Genomic DNA, 21,706 nt, shown 5'->3' with positions numbered 1-21,706 from the left:
TTACTTTATTATTCCCCAGAACTCCCATAAACAAGATTTTCCCAGTCAGCTGCAAGTTAATATTACATACGGCGTTCACCTTTTCTAAAATCAGCTGCCAAAATTCAATAACCTTAGGGCATTCGCACCAAAGATGTGCATAATATCCCTTACTCCTCTTACAATGCCAGCAACTTGAATTCAAACCTTTTATCATATAAGACAACTGAGGGGGTGTCCTATACCATTTCAATATTAATTTCATCTCCAATTCTCTAAATTTATCCATTTTGATTTCCAATATGCCTTCCATTAACCCATCTATTTCGTATGCTGACAATGTCATTTCTCTTTCCCACTTCGTTTGTATTGTCCCAATCATATAATCTTTATCTGTATTTATCAAGTTATACAACTTCCTTGCAATACCCTTCTTATTATCCTCTTTATTATTATATAGTTTTTCTAGCGGGGTATCCTCTTTATTTAGTATTCCAGAATACCTTCTCTGTTTCAAAATATTGTATAAAGCCATAATCTGTAACCAGTATTGTCTTCCAACTTGTCCTACTACATTTTGTGCCGGAATCTGTATCCCCTGAGGGTTGTATAAATCCTTCACTCTATAATAGCCAGTTTCTTTTAGTTTCTTCCAAAAAGTTTTCTCAATTTTCAAATCCTCACCTAGAGATTCTAGTGGGGTCCATTTGGAAAGACTTGGCATCCAATTAAGTTGCCTTTCCCCCCATATTATTAATGCTGTCTGTCTTGGACCTATTGTATTTTTAATGTCTTTTTTAACCTTCTGTGTAAATATTCCAAATTTACCTACTTCTTTATTTATTGTATCCTCCCATCTTACCCATTTCTCCACACTTTTCCCATCTAATTCCAATAGCATTTTAATTTGAAAAGCTTCGTAATAGCTTTCCAAATGTGGGAGACCCCACCCTAAATCTTCCTGTGGTGAATATATTACCCTCTTTACTATTCTAGCTTTCTTCTTCCCAAAAACCCAATTTTTTAATTCTTGGTCCCATACAGCTAATTATTTTTTAGGGATGTACTCCGGGAGTACCTGAAATAGATATAACATCTTTGGTATTATAAACATTTTTATTGCCCTTATTTTCCCTAAAATACTTATATATCTATTATCCCATTCATTTAGTTTTTCCTGTATCCTTCTCCAAGTTATTTTATAATTAGTTCCCATCAAATTTTTAATACTTTTTGTTATTGTTATACCTAAATACTTTAATCTCCTAATTCCTAATTTCATACCTGTCAGCTTTGCTATTTCTTTTTGTTCCTTTAAATCTATCCTTTTAAACATTATTTCTGATTTCGAAATATTTACTCCTAAACCTGAATATTCTTTAAACTCTTCTAAAATTATCAGTAGTTCTCTTATTGCATCAAGAGGATTTTGTAACACCAATATTATATCATCCGCATACAGATTTAATTTAATTACCTCTTTCCCTACTGTATATCCTCTTATTTTACTACTACTTCTAATTTTTTCGGCTAAGGGTTCCATAGATAACACAAACAGCATTGGGGATAAGGGACATCCCTGCTTCACTCCTCTCTGGAGCAAAATTTCTTTTGTATAATTATCATTAACTTTAATCATTGCCTTCCCTTCTCTATAAATTTCTTTTAATGCTATCAAAAAGGGACCGTCAAATCCAAATTTACTTAGTACTTGAAATAAATACCCATGACTTAGAGTGTCAAATGCCTTATATACATCTAATTTTAAAAGGGCAAATCTTCCTTCACTGTTTCCGTGATGTAGAGTATTAATCACATTCCTTATAGGGTGTCCAATATATCTCCCTTTAACAAAACCATATTGATCCTCTCCTATTAATCTTGGGAGTGTTTTCTCTAATCTATTTGCTAAAATTTTTGCAAAAATTTTATAATCCTGGTTTGTTAAACTAATAGGCCTATAAGAGTTGGGGTCCGTCGGGTCTCGGGGTGAGAGCTAGTAAGCAGGGACATGTGCAGATAGCCCGTGACCGGCTGACAGCCAGTTAACAACAACAACAACGATAATTTTTAAAAGACATCTTAGTTATCTGGCATGTCAGACAGCCCGGGGCCATCGGCGCATGTCCCTGTTTCCCTGCCGAGAGATGGGGTCATGCGCAGATGGCCCTTGGCCTGTGGTGGGGTTTGTGAGATGGCCGTGGTAGCTGAGGAAGAGGAGGCACTGGCAGGAAAAGGTAGGGAGACAATGAGGGCTGTGGGAAGGGTGCGGGGTGGAGGGGATAGGCTGCGGGCAACAAACCAGAAGTTCATAAATTCACCCAAAATTTGTTGGTTCGGAAAAGTTCAGGAGCTCCAGTTTAGATGATCTCGAACCAATCTGAATCAATGGATTAGCAATGTTGGATGACTCTCCTGGTTCGATTTAAATTCCATCCCCATCTCTAGTAATTTCCCCCTTTTTTTGTTCCTGATGGGGTATGATATAAATCATGTCTCCCCACCCCACCCCCAGGTCCAGCCCTCCAACACCTACCCTCAAGCGGCTGGTTCCTGAAAGAAGGGCTGAGTTTCTGGAGCAGATTTTGCTCTGTGCTGGCGCCAGGGGTTGAGGGTCCTGCTCCACGTGGGCACCAGGGCATAGACTGGCCTCCCATGACTTGGTAGGTAGAGAGAGGTGGGGTGACCCAAGTGGGGGAGAAGGAAGAGGGGAAGGAGGGATGCAAGGGTGGCCTATAAATAAGACAAAAAAAAAAAACAAATACAGGCAGTTCTCTCTCTGCATGTTCTGATGCTCACCCCCTGCAGAGTCCAGCCAGACACTGGAGAACTGCTGGATAGCTTAGGGGTTCAGGCCTCTGGCTTGGGAGCCAGAGGTTGGGAGTTCAATTCCCCACTATGCCTCCTTGACAGGAGCTGGACTTGATGATTTACAGGGTCCCTTCTAGCTTGGCAGTTCCAAAGCAGTTGTTATCCCAGAGGCACCAGAAAAAGGTTTCTCCCAGAGGAAGGGACCAGCATCCTTCCATGTGCTCTCTCTGTTTGGCTGCTCCTCCATCCATTGTTCACTTATGTTCTACCTAAGCGGGGCTTCTCAAGACACCCACCTCAAGCCGCCTGAAACTTTTGCCAATGGTGAGTCAGGAGGGGAAGCTACATTGAAGTGGGAAAGGAGAGGCTAATAGCACAGCCTCCTAAGCAAAGCAAAGTGTGGTGCTTATATACCGCCCATAGTGCTTCAAGCACTCTCTGGGCGGTTTACAAGTTAATTATGCAGGCTACACATCCCCCCCAGTGAGCTGGGTACTCATTTTACCGACCTCGGAAGGATGGAAGGCTGAGTCAACCTTGAGCCGGCTACCTGGGATTGAACCCCAGGTTTTGAGCAGTTTTGGCTGCAGTATTGCATCGGATTGTCGAGGACTATATACGGTGGGACGTGTGTGTGTGTGTGTGTGTGTGTGTGTGTGTGTGTGTGTGTGTGTGTGTGTGTATGTGTGTGTGTGTCTGTGTGTCTGTGTGTCTGTGAGTGAGTGAGAGAGAGAGAGAGAGAGAGAGAGAGAGAGAGAGAGAGAGAGAACCATGTTTCATTCTTAAATAAATGCAGGGGACCCTATCCAAAGCAGGGCCTTAGTGATGGGAGTCGGCTGCATTTTTAAAACTCTTGCTTCCTGGATCTGGATTAGGAGAAGCTTGTCTCTAGATCAAATTATCAAAAAGCCAGCCTCCGTATCAAGTTGTTAACTTTGGAGCAATTGAAGTTGACAGTGTGGTTGGGCTCATGACAGGAAGCGAGCGGGGTAGGTCCTTCTTCTGTCACTCTGCATCCAAACCCTACAAGCAAACTAAAATGAACACCCCCCCACCACTCTATGGCTCCGGGGTGCAGAATATGAAACCACCGTTGCCAAACTACACAATATGTTTTCATCCTTAAAGCAAGTTCAGAGGTTCCTGTTCTCAACTGGGAATTGTGTGTGCATGTGCCCTGTTCCCGCATGTTCATTTATTCCGGGTTGCTACTGGTGAGCAGTTCCCGCCCAGGCTGCGTTGAACCAAATCATGCTGGAAGGTCTGGATCAGGGCCAAAGCAGGAAATGGGAACCAGAGCCTAGGAAAGACAGCTCAAACTCGGGAGAAATATAATCCCTTGGAAAAAACAGAACTGTCCCCAAAACCTCTTCAGAACAGTCTCTATTTCTGCACAAGGACAAACTTAACGCCCGAAGGCTCCCCAACAGACAAAATCTGGTCCTCCCTGCCCAAAAAAACCCCCCAGAGAAAAGAGACAAAAGAATCTTTCTCCTGAGACATAACTGCTTTTGTTCAACCAGCACCCATTATTCTTCCAGATTGCCTCTTTCCTCATCCCTAACATGCCATTCTGTTGGTGGCGAGCCAGGAACAAGCATGTATATTATTATTTCATTATTATTTTGTTGACTGAAGGGTTTTTAATCTCAGCGCTCATGCAAGAGGGGTGGGGGTGACTGAGGGAAAGAGAAGGGCAAACAATCAAATGGGCCAAGCGGGAAGAGTCTGGGAAGGACAAGGAAGTACAAAGGTTTTTCACAGGAGTTAAGATTTTGCTTATTCAGCCCCCAAAGAGATTTATTCTCATGATCAGTGGTGTTGACGGAAATTTGTGAGATGCAGTGGCTGAAATCCTGTTATTTAGTGTAGTGAAGTCACTATCTGTCGAATCAATGGGATTCAGCGAGTCAGCTCCTCCGAAAATTCCAACGATTCAGTAGACCTCTTTAGTTGTGACTTACTACGTGAAGCAACAGTAATTTTTCAGCGTCGAGCAGGGAGCTGGACTCCACGGCCTTATAGGCCCTTCCCACCCCATTATCCTATGGTTGTATGAATCTGAGAAGTGTGTCAGCTTGGGAGATGTTGCTCCACTCAAGACATCACTATTTTAAGTTCATGGACACTCCAAAGCGTAGCCAGCATGTGAATTAAAAGAGCAAAGTTTATTCAATTCAATGTTGAAAATAAATCATGCAGTAAAGAACAATAACAAAAAAGAGAGATTTTAACCACAGTGGTGCCTCGCAGTACATTAATTCATTCCAGCAAAATCGCTGTAGAACGAAAATGTCATAATGCGAAAAGAAAAAACCCATTGAAATGCATTAAAACCCTGGGGGTGGGGCCTAGGGGTGGGACTTCCTGCTTTAAAAGAGTGTGTCCCAGGACCCTGGATCCTTTTCCCTAGGAAGCTGGGCTGAGGGCGAAGGCCAGGTCTGTTTGCATGGATACCTTGCTGAGTTTTTTTTTTCCTGGGCTTTCTTTTTGTCTCCTGACCACATGGCCTGGGGGTGGGGCCTAGGGGTGGGACTTCCTGCTGTAAAAAGAGCATGTCCCAGGACCCTGGACACTTTTCCCTAGGAAGCTGGGCTGAGGGCGAAGGCCAGGTCTGTTTGCATGGATGCCTTGCTGAGTTTTTTTCCTGGGCTTTCTGTCTCCTGACCACATGGCCTGGGGGTGGGGCCTAGGGGTGGGACTTCCTGCTTTAAAAGAGCGTGTCCCAGGACCCTGGACACTTTTCCCTAGGAAGCTGGGCTGAGGGCGAAGGCCAGGTCTGTTTGCATGGATGCCTTGCTGAGTATTTTTCCTGGGCTTTCTTTTTGTCTCCTGACCACATGGCCTGGGGGTGGGGCCTAGGGGTGGGACTTCCTGCTATAAAAGAGCGTGTCCCAGGACCGTGCGCCTAACGGCGTGCGAAATTCTCAAATTGTATCTCTGGCCTTAATATGGTAAATAGGAAAACCAATTAGATTTGCATAAGCCTGGGAGTTAGGAAAGTTTTAAGGATCAGATCATACTTTTGCACTATTAAAGAGCAGGCCGGGTAGGTGGGGCTCGTCAGCCATGGAAGGCAGCCCATCTAGGAGAAGGAAAACTCCGATTTCAAACCTCCACTGCCTTGTGGCTATATCCACTCATGGAAAAGGCTTCAGGAGTTAACCTTGAGGCAAAATCCGGAGCTGGAGTCCCGAAGGCAGCATGTGTTGTTCTGCCAACTCCTGCGACGTTGCTGGAACCAGTTGTATTGGCTCTTGCCTTTCCATTGGACCATTTCAGCAATGTGGAGAGGGGGGATCTGCTGCTTGGGTAACAGCCTATCCTCCATATTACCTTACCCGGGCTTCATGCTCTGGAGAGGACACTCCTCGATTCAGAGCATGTTACCATAGTCTCTCGAGACTGAAGGATGCCTATACAAAATGCGTTCCAAGGGGCTGTAAACTCACCGTCCAGCGAAGATCCTCCATAGGTCGGCCATTTTCGCTGCCTGTGCAGCAAGGAATCCGTCCCAGAAAACAGTGGGGGCCATTTTGTTCACCCAGCAGCCATTTTGAAACTGCAGGTCAGCTGTTGGAAAATCGTTGTTTTGCGAAGAATCGGTTCCCGAAGCAGGGAACCGATCATCGCAAAGTGAAATTCCCCCATAGGAAACATTGTTTTGCGATCGCAAAAGCGATTGTAAAAAGTTCATCGTAATGCGGTTTCGTCATTAAACGGGGCAATCGTAAAGCGAGGCACCACTGTATACCCTTATGCAAATTGATTGGTAACAACCACAATTGACACACAACAATTTGTTTCTAGTCTACCATGTCTGTACTCGACCTTATCCAGCAGCAACCACTACCGCCTTTCTGTCTTGGGATCTGAAACTTCTCCTCCAAAATGAGGCTATTAACAGAATCCCATAACCTACAGGACTCAGGATCTCTCTGGGTTTCTTTGATGGCCCTTGCTTCTCCTCTTGCTTGAATTCTATGATGTCTCAGATGGTCTGAGCACTGGTTGACGCTCTTTCTCCCTTCCGCACATCTACAGCTCTTCTCCCCTGCTGGACCCCTTAGATGTGAGAAGCCAAGTCAGAACTGGTGCGGCTTCTTCTCTGTGTGGATTCTTTGACCCAATCCAAAGTTCAAGGGAAAGTTCCTTCCATACACTGAACATTTTGTCCTCTGTGTGGATTGTGGATTCTGGAGAACTGCTGGATAGCTCAGTAGTTTATGTCCTATGGACATAAAGTGCGGCACCATGAGTGCTACACAGACCTTCTCCCCACCCCTTGGGCCGGCTGGGCTACTTACATACCTGCTCTCGTGTGTCACTGGGGGTCTCTTGCTCCAGCGGCGCAGCAATCTGAGCAGTAGCTTGGGCTGCTTTTCTCCACCTCCTCCAGCAGCTGACCATTCCATCAACCACTCTTGATTCTCCCTGTGCAGCCAAGGAGCGGTCTGTTGCCTGAGGAGGTGGAGAAGTGCTAGCCAGGTTCCTGCCCAGATTGGCACGCCACTGGAGAAGACGACTCCCAGCGACAACAGGAAAGTGGCCCAGCCATCCCAAGGGATGGGGAGAAAATCCGCGTGTCACCTGTGCTGCCACACTGACAGCTTCATAGGAAGCTGTCAGGTGCACAAAGCACCCATCTCTAGTTTAGGTATCTGACTGTGAAGCCCGAGGCTGGGACTTCTGATTCCCCACAGTGCCTCCCTGAGAGGCTGGACTTGATGATCCATAGGGTCCCTTCCAATTCTGCAGTCCTAAGATTACTATTATTTGATGCTTTCTAAATCTGTATCTCCAGCTGAAGGTCCTCCCACACGCCAGGCATCTTGAGGGCTTGTCCTAGGTGAACTCTCTGGTGCCTTTTAAGGGTGGAGCGTCGGCTGAAGCTCTTGCCACATTCGGCACACCCGTGGGGCTTCTCACCTGAGTGGACGCTTCGGTGCGAGTAAAGATGGGAGCTGCATCTGAATTGCTTGGCGCACTCCGAGCATTTATACGGCTTCTCCCCGGTGTGGATCCTCTGGTGATTTTGCAGACCGGTGCTCCGACTAAAGACCTTCCCACACTCGGGGCATTTATAGGGCTTCTCCCCAGAGTGAGTTATCTGATGGCTCTTCAGGTGCGCTATCCGAATGAAGCTCTTGCCACACTCGGCACATTCGTGGGGCTTCTCCCCCGTGTGGACCCTCTGATGCAATCGGAAGCTGAAGTTCCGGCTGAAGCCCATCCCACAGACCAAGCATTTGAAAGGCTTCTCCCCCGTGTGTATTCTCTGATGGTTCTTCAGGTGGGTGGTGTGCCTGAAGTTCATCCCGCACTCGGAGCATTGGTACGGCTTCTCCCCGGTGTGAATGCGGTGGTGCCTTTTAAGGGTGGTGCTGTAACTGAAGCTCCGACCGCAATCGGAGCATTGATAGGGCTGTTCCCCCGTGTGGATTCGCTGATGCAGCCTCAGGTTTCTTCTCGCACTGAAGGTTTTTCCACATGTGGGGCACATATAGGGCTTCTCGCCTGTGTGGACGTGTTGGTGCCTCTTGAGAGAGGAGCGCAGGCGGAAACTCCTACCACACTCAGCGCACTCACAGGGCTTCTCCCCGGTGTGAAGTTTTTGATGGGAGTAAAGTTCGTTGTTGCATCTGAATTCTTTCCCACATTCCGAGCATTTGTAGGGCTTCTCCCCCGTGTGGATCCTCTGATGGACCCCAAAGCTAAATCTCCAGCCAAAGTGCTTCCCACACTCTGCACATTTGTAAGGTTTCTCCCCTGTGTGGATTCTTTGGTGACTTTTCAGGTGTGCCATCCGAATGAAGCTCTTTCCACAGTCTAAGCATTTATGCGGCTTCTCTCCAGTGTGGGTCCTCTGGTGCCTTCTCAGGTCAGCCGTTCGGCGGAAGTTTTGCCCACATTCTGAGCACGGATAGGGCTTCTCTCCGGTGTGGATTCTTTGATGCAACCGAAAGCTGAATCTCCAGCTGAAACCCATCCCACACTCCAGACACCGGTAGGGCTTTTCCCCTGTGTGAATCCTTCGGTGATTTTTCAGGTGGGTGCAGTTGCTGAAGCTTTTCCCACACACAGAGCATTTGTAGGGCTTCTTCCCTGTATGGATCCTCTGATGCGTTACGAGCGTGGTCCTGTGCCTGAAACTCCTCCTGCAGTGCAAGCATTTATGGGGTTTCTCCTCCGTGTGGATTCTTTGATGGCTTTTAAGGTGCGAGAGTCGAATGAAGCTCCTACCACAGGCTGGACATTTGTAGGGCTTCTCTCCCGTGTGAGTTCTTTCATGCCATTTCAAGCTTGCTTTGTGCCTGAAGCACTTTCCGCAGTTTAAACATTCATAGAACTTTTGCCCGGCGTGAATTCTTCGATGCGACTCAAGGTGTTTGCTCTGAATGAAGGTCTTTCCGCACTCCGAGCACTTGTTTAGCTCCTCGGCAGTCGGGAGCCTCTGATCCAAGTTAAGGCCTAAGCTGGAACCAACTTCCTTCCCACTCTTCAAAGAACTACGGGCTCCAGCTTCCTCTCTACTGCTGTTTCTTTCCTGCTTCCCATCCTCTTCATTCTTCAGCAGGTTCTCGCCAAGGCAAAGATCCCTTTTATTTCCATCACAGAGGCTGACACCTTTAAAAGCAGTCGAATTGTCCCCCCTCAGTCGTTTTAACTGAGAGTTCCTTCTTTGTAATTCACTCACTGTGGAGGCCTTGCTCCCATCACCTGGGAAAAAAGAGAGAGAGAAATTCAGTCAGAAAGTATTAAACCCTTTATAATCCAGGAAGATGAAATGGTCTCTAACTAGGGTGAAAGAAGAAATGTCATTGATCTTCGATAAAAAAAACTTACACGTTTTTAATTTAAAGGAATGCAAATACATGCATGGAGACCATTGATAGCTCAGTACAGTGGTGTCTCGCATTACAACGTTAATTCGTTCCAGCGAAATCGCTGTAGAACAAAAACGTAATGCAAAAATAAAAAGCCCATTGAAACGCATTGAAACCCCTTCAATGCGTTCCAATGGGCTGGAAACTCACAGTCCATTGAAGCTCCTCCATAGGGTGGCCATTTTCGGTGCCTGTGCAGTGAGGAATCCGTTCCAGAAAACAGCAGGGAGCCATTTTATTTACCTGGTGGCCATTTTGAAACCGCCAATCAGCTGGAGGAAAATCGCCATTTTGCGAAGAATCGGTCCCTGAAGCAGGGAACTGATCATCGCAAAGTGAAAAAAAACCCCATTCAGACCATCGTTTTGCGATCGCAATTGCGATTACAAAAAGATCGTCATAATGTGGTTTTGTCGTAATCTGGGGCAATCGTAAAGCGAGGCACCACTGTAATTTAGATATCTGGTCGCGAAGCCAGAGGGTTTGGAGCTCGGTTCCCCACGGGGCCCCCTACGGAAGAAGGGAATGGTGGAGCCCTTCTGAATACTCTCTTACGCAGAAACCCCTGAAAAGAAGTCACCATAAGTCAGAATCAAGGTGGTGGCACATTATTATTATTAAATACATACAAACAGGAGAAACTCAGGGTGAAAGAATTAATAAGAATTGGAAAAAGAAAATCCCACAGCTCTTTATCAAATACTGGGGTCCACAGCCCACAGAAGTACCACAGATAGAACACATGGATCTTCCTTTTTTTAAAAAAAGTATCGGATGGCAGACACATCAAACAGGAGTTGGAACCGCTCGACTAGTAACAAAAAGAGATGCAGATAGGACTGGCTAAACACCACTGACTGTAAATGTTTCCTGAAAAAAGTTAAGAAATTTTTGTGAATTTATTCCCCCGCATGATCACAGACAAACTGAGAGATGATTGGTTTTGATTTCTTAGAATTATTAAAGTACTGCAATATTTTGAGGCATCTATGTCTAAGCCCCTAGATTCCAAAATAGTATTTAAAACTATTCTGCTTTCATCGCACAATGTCAGTATCCTGACCTGGCCATAATCACTTCTGAAGGATGGACAATACAAGATTTAGAACAAGTCCAGACCTCTGCTTCATCATCTCAGCACCAGCAGAAAACCAGTCTCTACTCATTGGCTGACATAGAGGTATTATATACCAGAAAGATCTGTATGTCCCGGACAACCCAGAGAGTGTGGTTGCTGACCTTGAGCCAGACATCCTGGAGAGTGAAGTCAAGTGGGCCTTAGAAAGCCTGGCTAACAACAAGGCCAGTGGAGGTGATGGCATTCCAGATGAACTATTTAAAATCTTGAAAGATGACGCTGTTAAGGTGATACATTCAATATGCCAGCAAGTTTGGAAAACCCAACACTGGCCAGAGGATTGGAAAAAGATCAGTCTACATCCCAATCCCAAAGAAGGGCAGTGCCAAAGAATGCTCCAACTACCGCACAGTTGCACTCATTTCTCACGCTAGCAAGGTTATGCTCAAAATCCTCCAAGGTAGGATTCACCAGTATGAGGACCGAGAACTCCCAGAACTACAAGCTGGATTCCGAAGGGGCAGAGGAACTAGAGACTAAATTGCTAACATGCGCTGGATTATGGAGAAAGCCAGAGAGTTCCACAAAAACATCTAGTTGTTTCATTAACTACGCAAAAGTTTTTGACTGTGTGGACGACAGCAACCAATGGCAAGTTTTCAAGAAACAGGAGAGCTTGACCACCTATCTCCTGACAAATCTACATGTGGGACAGGAAGCAACAGTTAGAACTGGATATGGAACAACTGATTGGTTTAAAATTGGGAAAGGAACATGACAAGGCTGCATTATTTATTTATTTATTTATTTATTTATTTATTTATTTATTTATTTATTTATTTATTTATTTATTTATTTATTTATTTATTTATTTATTTATTTATTTATTTATTTATTTATTTATTTATTTATTTATACCCCACCAATCTGGTCAATTGCGACCAATCTAGGCGTATATTGTCTCCCTGCTTATGTAACTTACATGCTGAATGTATCATGAGAAAGACAGGACTAGAATCCCAAGCCAGAATTATGATGCCAGAAGAAATATCAACAACCTCAGATATGCAGATGATACCACTCTGATGGCAGAATGATTTTACTTTCTTGGGCTCCATGATTACTGCAGATGGTGACAGCAGCCACGAAATTAAAAGATGCCTGCTTCTTGGGAGGAAAGCATCTTAAAAAGCAGAGACATCACTTTGCAGACAAAGGTCCGCACAGTCAAAGCTATGGATTTTCCAGTAGCAATGTATGGAAGTTACAGCTGGACCATAAAGAAGGCTGACTGCCGAAGAACTGATGCTTTTGAATTGTGGTGCTGGAGGAGACTCTTGAGAGTCCCCTGGACTGCAAGGAGAACAAACCTACCAATTTTGAAGGAAATCAACCCTGAGTGCTCAGTGGAAGGACAGATCCTGAAACTGAGGCTCCAGTACTTTGGCCATCTCATGAGATGAGAAGACTCCTTGGAAAAGACCCTGATGTTGGGAAAGTGTGAAGGCAAGAGGAGAAGGGGACGACAGAGGACGAGATGGTTGGACAGTGTCATCAAAGCTACCAACATGAATTCAGTCCTTAAAGGGCAAAATATAAGTAAGAAAAAACCTCTTTGGTTTCCAACTGTCATAATGCAAGCAAGGGAGAGGCTACTGATTCAGAGGACTCCACACTATGAAAAAAAAATGAAATTCTAAAACACTTTATAAAGGAATCCTCCCATGAGTTGTGTCCTAATACACTCAGCAATTGCACTTTCAAGAAAATTAAGGAACATTAAAAAGGGGGTTTAAATCTGGGCTGCATGAGTGTAAGAGGGGCACATCTGTCGTCCCCCTGGTGGGTCATCCATCCACGGGCTGACTATCCGCAAATGTGATTCCCTGCACCCTCTGGTCCAGGTCATTCATAAAAATGTTGAAGAGCACCAGACTCAGGACTGAGCCTTGGGGTACCGCACTTGTTACCTCCTCCCAGTTAGAGAAGGAGCCATTGATAAGCACTCTGGGATTACGATTCTGTAACCAACAGTTTATCCACTGGACCGTTGTTTTATCCAGCCCACACCTAGTTCGTTTGCTAGCCAGAATATCAAGGGGCATTTTGCTAAGGCTTTGGGGTCTGCAACTGGAACCCAGAAGAATAGTTTTTCACTAGTGTTTGCTTTTTAAAGAACTAAAACACATACAACACCCCCACAAACAAACATATGTGCTTAAACTGCTACCCAAAGCCTGCCCCCATCTTCACAGGAACCACACCCCCCACCAGCCAGCAACCACTTTTCTATTTCCACACCTCACCTGAGCGGCCCCCTGTTGATCCCTCTCCATCTGAGGAGTCCTGGACAAATGGATCATCCCCTTCCTCCAGCCGGGAAATGAGGCCAGGTCTGGGAACTTGGGGGGGGGGGAGAGAGAGAGAAACAGATGAGAGTTATCTGCTGTTGAACACAACATGGACACTCGCTTCCCCCTTCTGCCATGAGGGGGTCCCTGCACAAAACAGCAAAGGAAGGACAGATCCTTACCCAGAGAGGCCACATTCCCATAATTCTCCACCAAAACCTGCTGGCAGAGCGCCCGCTGGCCCTGATCCAGGAGGTCCCACTCCCCTTGGGAGAAATACACAGCCACCTCCTCATAGGAGATGGGGAGCTGAAAGAGAAAGGAAACCAGTTTAGCATTAATCCTCTCTGTCCCGAACTTGGCTCCCTCCTAGAAAGTTGTCGTTGAAGAAACAAAGAGGTTTCTTTCCCTCAGAAGTACCTCAGTCCACCTCCTCACAACCCCAGGGAGACCAGGGGGGCAGAGGTGGGAGGGGGCGGCACTTTAAGCTTTCTCTTACCCAAGGGGGCTGCCCGAGAGATCTTGCTGCTCCACCTGGAAGAGGACAAGATCCAGACGGCGTCTCTGAAGCGGTTGTGGTTCCTGTTGTGGAGGACAAAGAAAGAATGAGAAAACTCTTTGGGAGGCGGCTGACGAGAAATCTCAAGAAACAGGGACAGGCAATGCCCGTTTTCGGCACTCCTCCCCCCCCCCGGGTGTGAGAGGGTGGCCTCCACGGCCACTCAGTAGCCATGTTTTGAAACCGGACAGCCATCCACGCTTCTCCACGTTCACCCGCTGGGAATGCTGCCGGATCGAATGATCATTGGAAGTAGGGTGGTACGGCACAGAAGCTGCGCCCATGGCATGGGGGTCTGGTTGGTTGTCCACCTGCCTCCCCGTGGTACCGTCACAAACGGCCACCGTATCCGTTTAGCCCTTGGGGACCCATCCACGGACGACCCGGGGAGGCTTACCCAGAGCAGCCACGTTCTGGAAATTCTCCAGCATGACCTCCTTGTAGAGAGCTCTCTGGCCCGGATCCAGGAGCGCCCACTCCCCCCGCGTGAAATACAGAGCCACTTCCTCAAAGGAGACCGGGCGCTGAAAGGAAAAGCAGGCATTGTTTGTGTAGCCTTTTAGGCGACGAAGTTGGAGGAAGGAGTTCACACTCTTTGAACAAACAACTGCTGTCTTTTTTTTCTTTTTGCTACCCAAAAATCAAAGTGGTAAACTCAGAGCCCTGGCCCCTCCCACAAACTCCACAGAACGTGGCAACGGGGTGGATCAGGGCCTCTTCTGTCCACAGCACAGGCCGGACTGATATGGCCTTACGCAGCTGCTCTGAGGATACGCCAAACGCCCCTTTTTAGGGAAAAGGCAGCTGGTCAAAACAGGAACTGAAGGAGGATGCTACCTGAGCATGTGCAGAGTGCATTTTCTTTCCTTGCGGAGGCTGCTGGGAGGAGGAGATTTAAGGCTCACCAAACCGGCCTTCGTCCTTCATGCCAGTAATAGCCGGCTGGGGGGGGGAGAGAGACTGGCTCCTGCCACCATTCCTCCCACCCCCCTCGCCTTGCTTCTTTAAATGGGTCCCACCAACCCACTTACCCCAAATAATCTCTGGCCCAGCTGCAGGGCTGCTGTTTCCATCCTGCCCCAAAGAGCAGACCGTGTGGAAAGGGGCACGGATGCTGTCCCCACCGCAGGATCACGACCAGGGGCTTCCAGAGCTCAAGCTTCTCTTCATGTGCGATCCCCACCCGTTTCCCAGGTGCTGGTTCTGACCCAGAAGTGCCTGTGTGGGGCAAGGAAGAGAGAGAGGAAGTCATAATCCAAAAATTCCAACCTGGACCGCCAAATACTAAATATAGAAGCTCTCTCTCTCTCTCTCTCTCTCTCTCTGCTTCTTCCTTTGAGGATGCTCAGGGGAGGGAACCCCTAATAAACATATTTTCTCGAGTATTTCTCCCAGGATCCCTGGCCAAGTTGAATGGGGGGGGGAGATCCTGGTACTTGGAACCCTCCAACTGCCGCCGCCCCCTGCAAAAAATGGCATTTCCCAAACTTGACAGAGCTTTTGATTTTCTCTCCTTTTTTCCCTGGCCGGAGAAGGCAAAGACGCAGATTCGCTTCTCTCCCTCTTGCTGTTCCCACGGCCCCTTCTGCATTCGAGGGGCATTTTCTAAAGCACTGGTCCCCGACCTTGGGCTTCCAGATGTTCTTGGACTACAACTCCCAGAAGCCTTCACCACCACTTCTGCTGGCTAGGATTTCTGGGAGTTGAAGTCCAAGAACATCTGGAGGCCCTAGGTTGGGGACCACTGCCCCCCCCACGGGTTGCCTTGTCAAAAACAAACAAACAAACAAACAAAAAACACCTTGTGCAGGGTTCCTATTCTGGCACTCCGATGCTTGTCTTCCGAGTTAGCCCCCCCCCCCCAAAAAGGCCAGGCAGCGAGGGCCTCCTTTGCAGGGGGAGCGTGCAACTCATGGCAAACCCTCTGGTGCGTGTGCGGGGGGGGGGAGGGGAAAGAAGAAGGTCCTCACCCCCTTCCACCCCTCCCCTCCCCTCTGGGATTCCGCCCCGCCCCGCCCACCTCTGATCGCCTCGCCTTTGTTTTTGCCTCCCCGAAGCCTCGCGCCATCCAGCTGTTCCTCCGCTGGACCTCCAAGCGCATTCACGGAGACCACAGAGGTAGGGAAGGAAAAGGCGCGGGACACCGGCTTGTTCTTCCGGTTCCCATTCAGCGAGAGAGACCCATAGGTTCATTTGGGGAGGGGGGGCTGGAAAAGAAGATTGGGGGGGAGGGTCTTCCTTTCCATCTTCAATCTTATTCTGAAGTCAAAACCTTGGATCCCTTTCACGACCCTAAAATTTCCCTTATAAGCTCTTTCTGCTTTCTGTCCATGCGCTGGTTATCATCATCATAGGCATCCTTCAGTCTCGAGAGACTATGGTAACATGCTCTAAGTCGAGGAGTGTCCTCTCCAGAGCATGAAGCCCGGGTAAAGTAATATGGAGGATAGGCTGCTACCCAAGCAGCAGATCCCCCCTCTCCACATTGCTGCAATGGTCCAATGGAAAGGCAAGAGCCAACAATACAAAATATATAGTTTTTGCAATACAGTAATACTGGAGGCGGGAGGCTTTTTTCTGAATGATCCCTTCCCCACCCCCCACCCCGCTTCCGTTTGGCTGCCTTTCATTCCCTCGCTCCGCCTAAGCCTCTCTCCATTCATAAAAACATTCGTAAGAATGTAACAAAGGGAGGGAACGTAGAGCGACGAAAATGGTAGAGCAGCTCCTCCCTTTCATGCATTAAAAAAAAGAACCGGAAATGGAATCAGGGCGCCTGCGGCCTCTCCTGGCTTCACCTCTATGGTTTCCAGAGGACACGGTGGGGGAGGGCGCGCTCTCTCTCTTCGCATCACGACCTGGGAGGAGGTGGGTAGTTGGGGGTCCAGGGAGGGATACGAGGGGTTGCAAGACCCCACTCAGCAGGGAACACCCCCCCCGGGCATCTTCCTGCACCGCTTGCTATGCATCTTGCAAAGTAGGTCTCTCTCTCTCCACCCCCCCTCCCCGCAGTAGCAAGTCGTGTCTGATCCTGTTCATGTTACAGAATTGTATGTTAAATTGTAATTGTATTTTAATTGCCCTGAATTTTTATTGTATTTTAAATGCTGTAAGCCGCCCAGAGACCTTTGGGTAGTGTGGGTGGCATATAAATAAAATAAAATAAAATAAATAAATAAATAAATAAAATAAATCATCAGAACTGGTTGTTTCTATTGGTCTCAGCAACATCACAGGTGCATTTGACGGGGACACGGGAGAGGGCCTTCTCTGTGGCTGCTCCCAGACTTTGGAACTCCCTCCCACTGGAGGCCAGCCGGGCCCCATCTTTGCTGTCCTTCCACCAGCAGGCAAAGACCTTTCTGTTCAGAGAGGATGTCCTTCAGCTACCAGTGTGTGATTTTTTAAATTGATTGTTATAAACTATTGCTTTAGCTAGCTTTTTAGTCCTACTTGTGTTTTCCATTTTTGTATTTTACATTTCTGATAGTGACTTTTTTGTATACTTACTGATCTTTGCCTTAATATTGCCTGTTAGTGTGGTAAGATGCCTCCTTATTCATCGTTCATGGTTTTAAATAATTGTCTTATAATGATGTTAACCACTGTTGTGTACTCATTGTTTTCAGCATTAAACAGTGTCTTTCATTGTTTTTAAGCTACCTTAGGTCCTTTTCACGGAGAAAGGCAGGGTAAATAAATGAATGGATGTTATGGACATTTTGTAAACTGTAGGAAAGTGAATGGGATTTGAGTCAATGAGACAAGAACATGTAGAAATTCCTACAAGCTGAAAATCATAAGGTAGCAAAGGGGACATGAGAGCAATCCGTAAGAGTTATAAATATGGTGATAAGGGACACACCTCCATGAATGAGAAAACATCCATTGCAACTCCACACACTTCGGGTACCAGCCATCAGAGAAAAGGTAGCAGCTTTTTTTTGTTTCCAGATGTTACAAGGACAGCCAGATGGACATTACATTTGGCTGGATAAGAAAATGCCTTTCTGTATGTGGTTTTAACATGCTTAAAGGTTAAGTAATTCTTTATACTTTATACATCTTTACTGTTAAAATTATTATTATTATTATTATTATTATTATTATTATTATTATTATTATTATTATTATTATTATTATTATTATTATTATTATTATTATTATTATTATTATTATTATTTATTTATTTATTTATTTATTTATTTATTTATTTAATTTATACCCCGCCTATCTGGTCGGTGAGGACCACTCTAGGCGGCTAACAACAATAAAATACAATAACAATATAAATAAGGAATTCTAATTAGTAAAAACACTACAATACATTACATAGAGTGCAAAACAGAAACAGTAAAGAGGGAAGAAGGAGGTCAAGAGGAATATGATGGAAAGGCCTGCCCAAACATCCATGTCCTCAATTGTTTCTTAAAGATACCCAGCGAGGGAGACCCACAAATCTCAGGAGGGAGATTGTTCCAGAGGAGAGGAGCCACCGCCGAGAAGGCCCGATTTCTTGTCTTCTCCTTCCGGGCCTCCCTCGGCGTTAGGCTCCTCAACCTCACCTCCTGGCTCGCACGAGTGACATGGGTAGAACTTGTTGGGAGTAGGCGTTCTGCCAGATATCGAAGCCCTAAACCGTTTAGGGCTTTGTACATAAGCGACAGCACTTTGAAGTCGATGCGGAATCGTATGGGCAGCCAATGCAATGCAGCCAGAGTGGGTGAGATATGTTGGAATTTCCTCACTCCACTAAGTAATCTGGCTGCCGCATTCTGCACCACCTGTAGTTTCCGCAGCAGCCTCAAAGGAAGCCCCACGTAGAGCGCATTACAGTGGTCTAATCTTGAGATTACGAGCGCATGTACCAAGATGGTGAGTGCCCCCAAATCGAGGTAGGGCCGCAGCTGGGCTATCCGCCTAAGGTGAAAAAAGGCGGAGCAGACTACCGACGCCACCTGTGATTCCATGGTGAGCACCGGGTCCAGGTGGATCCCCAAGCTGCGAACCCCGTCCTTGGCAGGCAGGGTCACTCCCTCAAAAAAGAGTTTCCCAAATCCCCAACTGTGGGAGGCACCCTCAGGACCTCCGTCTTGTCCGGGTTCAGCCTCAGCCCATTCTCCTGCATCCATTTCAGTATGGTCCCCAGGCAGCGCTGAAGGGACAGAACAGCATCTCCTGCAGAAGGTGGAAAGGAGATGTAGAGCTGAGTATCATCAGCGTACTGATGACACCGAGCTCCCCTGATGACCCCACCCAGTGGCCTCATGTAGATGTTAAATAGCATTGGGGAGATAATCAACCCCTGTGGAACCCCACAATTGAGATTCCATGGGGCCGAGACACTCTCCCCAAGCTGCACTCTCTGGGGACGGTCCTCCAAGAAGGAACGGAGCCAGGCCAAAGCCAGGCCACCTATTCCCAACTCAGAGAGCCTCCCCAGGAGGATACCGTGGTCAATGGTATCAAAGGCCGCTGAGATGTCGAGGAGAACCAACAGGGACACTTTGCCCCTGTCGGCCTCCCTCAGTAGGTCATTGCACAGGGCGACCAATGCTGTTTCTGTACCATGGCGCGGCCTGAAGCCCGAGTGAAATGGATCCAGGGCATCTGTTTCATCCAGGAGTGCTTGAAGCTGATCGGCCACCACCCTCTCCACCTTGCTTAAGAAAGAAATGTTGGCGACGGGTCTATAATTGCCAATTTCATCCGCCGCCAAACTAGGTTTCTTCCTAATGGGCCTAATGAGTGTCTCCTTGAGGGCAGATGGGAATCCATTGATTATTACCGTGGCCCATTCCGTTGTTAAAGGCCTGGCTGCTTTGATTAGCTAGGCCGGGCAAGGGTCCAAGGAGGAGGTGGTGGCACGGCAGCGATCAATCACCCTGGCCACAGAGTCAGGCGTGACAGGCTGAAAAGAGTCAAGTGTCACTGGGCAGGACGGAGCGCTGGACATCTCAACTCGATTCACTGTATTCAAAAAAGGAGAGAGGTCCCGGCGGATGGCCTCCACTTTTGATTTAAAAAATGCTGCAAATTGGTCTGGCGAAAAGCTAGGGGGAGGCCCATCACCCAGACCAATTCCGGATAGGTCGCGTACTATGCGGAATAATTCCGCCTGCTGATTGAACGCCTCGCTTATCCGGTTAGCGAGGAATGATCTATTGGCAGCCTTTACCTTGGAGAGGGTGTTCAGGAGCGATCGTGTCAATGGCCCTAGTCGCTGCGGCAAACCAGCCGTCGACCAGAGCCTCGACAGGAGCGCCAGCCAGGTCAGCCAGTACACCTCTCATGGCTTCCTGAAATCCAATCTGATCCAGTAGCCTTCGAGGGCGGACCATAACAATAGGTCCCTGCTCCCTGCGAGGGGGGAGAGCCATTTTAAGGGCGTATTTTATTAGGTGGTGGTCGGACCATGACAAGGGTACCGACTCAAGGTCAGTCACCATCGGACCACTCTCGCTCCCATTAGTGGAAAAAACCAAGTCAAGCGTGTGGCCACCCACGTGGGTGGGGCCGTTAACATATTGATACTTTCCCAAGCTTTTAAAGTAATGCTTACCATTATGTTCCCCCCCTTTAACAATGTTACCACCTAGAGATGTATTCTTTGCCATTATCAACTCTGAAGCTTTTGTATCTTTGTAATGTAACCTAAAATACTTTTAAAGTGGTGCCCCGCATAGCAAGGTTAATCCGTTCCGGATTAACCCTTGCTATTCGGAAACATCGCTAAATAGATTAAAAAAACCCCATTGGAATACATTAAACATCGTTTAATGCGTTCCAACGGGCCCCAAACTCACCGTTCAGCGATGTTCCTCCATAGCGCAGGCATTTTTGGGCCCTCGGTAAGCGAGGGCAGGGCGCGAAAACACTGCGCGTGGCCATTTTGGGTGTTCCGGTGGCCATTTTGGAACCGCCGAACAGCTGATCCCCCGACATCGCAATGCGAAGATCGGTAAGCAAAACGTTTACCAATTGTCGCAATGCAATGTTTAACCCATTTAAACATCGCAATGCGATCGCATTAGCGACCCCAAAAAACGGGCCGCTATGCGAATTCGTTGTTAAACGGTGTGCTCGTTAAGCGAGGCACCACTGTATTGTTCTTTTCTACTCTAAAAGAGATGCTCCTATATTTTGGACTAGAGATGGAGACAAAGCGCCAAAATGGCACTTCGTCTTTGTTTGTGTGTCATCAAACTTGGTTTAAGGGTGGTCAAAGGGCTGTGGGATCTCTTTGATCTCTTTTCCCATCTTCTTGCTATGCCCTGTGGGACATAGCAAGAGGAGGCAAAGCAGGGATCAAAGCAATCCCACAGCACTTTGATCCCTTTTCCTCTCCTCTTGCTATCTCCCCCCCCCAGGAACAACTGATCTGTGGGGGCATAAGCAGATAGAGAATGAGGAGATGAATATTAAAGGGTTACAGTGGGGTCTCTACTTAAGAACGTCTCTACTTAAGAACAATCCAACTTAAGAACAGCTCCATTTGCTAAATTTTGCTTCTACTTGAGAACAGAAATCCAAGATTAGAACAGGAAAAAAAACTTTCCTGCTCTTTTTTTAACCTTAGGTCATCTTAGGTTAAAAAAAATTCTCCCCCTAGTGGTAGAGTACATATTAACCAGCTTTGCATTAGTTCCTATGGGAACTAATGCTTCAATGTACGAACGCACCTCTACATAACAAAAAAAAAAAAAAAAAAACAGCCAGAACGGATTTATTGGTTTTCAGTCCATTCCTATGGGAAATTTTGCTTCAACTTAAGAACGTTTCAACTTAAGAACACCATTCCAAAACGGATTAAGTTCTTAAGTAGAGGTTCCACTGTAGTTTCTATGGACGGAAAAGAGCAGATACGGATTAAATGGTTTTCAATGCATTCCTATGGGAAATGCAGATTCAACATAAGAACTTTTCAACTTGAGAACCACCTTCCAATATGGATTAAGTTCTTAAGAAGAGACCCCACTGTATATTCATTGCTTCGTATTCGTTGGGGTCTCTGGACCCCAAGAATACGAAGCAACGGATA

At 46.9% G+C, this 21,706-nt stretch overlaps 1 protein-coding gene and 1 long non-coding RNA gene across 3 annotated transcripts; one reads left to right on the top strand and one right to left on the bottom strand.

The window, feature by feature from the left end:
- Positions 1-4,939: 4,939 nt before the first annotated feature.
- LOC110070813 (uncharacterized) lies at positions 4,940-15,790 on the bottom strand. 2 transcript variants are annotated; one of them, XM_072987213.2, is made up of 7 exons: positions 15,686-15,790; positions 14,697-14,883; positions 14,063-14,189; positions 13,606-13,688; positions 13,289-13,415; positions 13,062-13,157; positions 4,940-9,510 (listed from the first exon to the last, which is right to left on the bottom strand). In XM_072987213.2, exons 2-7 carry the CDS (start codon positions 14,736-14,738, stop codon positions 7,577-7,579), a joined length of 2,409 nt encoding a protein of 802 aa, XP_072843314.2. In that variant the 5' UTR covers positions 14,739-14,883; positions 15,686-15,790; the 3' UTR covers positions 4,940-7,576. The 2 variants fall into 2 exon arrangements, with proteins under 2 accessions (XP_072843314.2, XP_072843313.2); XM_072987212.2 differs by lacking the exon at positions 15,686-15,790 and adding an exon at positions 15,467-15,652.
- Positions 15,700-17,323, top strand: LOC140703925 (uncharacterized). The gene is made up of 2 exons (XR_012083106.2): positions 15,700-15,783; positions 16,891-17,323. It is a non-coding gene; the product is annotated as an uncharacterized LOC140703925 (long non-coding RNA).
- The last annotated feature ends 4,383 nt before the right edge of the window (positions 17,324-21,706 follow it).

Source organism: Pogona vitticeps, chromosome 2 (genome assembly GCF_051106095.1).
Source record: "Pogona vitticeps strain Pit_001003342236 chromosome 2, PviZW2.1, whole genome shotgun sequence".
NCBI classification, from domain to species: Eukaryota; Metazoa; Chordata; class Lepidosauria; order Squamata; family Agamidae; genus Pogona; species Pogona vitticeps.
Note: the sequence above shows the minus strand (reverse complement) of the source record. Positions and strands in the feature narration are given on the sequence as shown.

Bases quoted from the DNA above. Each gene is read 5' to 3' on its own strand.
- LOC110070813 (XM_072987213.2), bottom strand. From the start codon at position 14,738: ATGGAAACAGCAGCCCTGCAGCTGGGCCAGAGATTATTTGGG. The intron at 13,416-13,605 runs GTAAGAGAAAGC...TTTCTCTTTCAG, and splicing joins CTCTCGGGCAGCCCCCTTGG to CTCCCCATCTCCTATGAGGA. The intron at 9,511-13,061 runs GTGAGGTGTGGA...CTTTTTTCCCAG, and splicing joins ATCAACAGGGGGCCGCTCAG to GTGATGGGAGCAAGGCCTCC.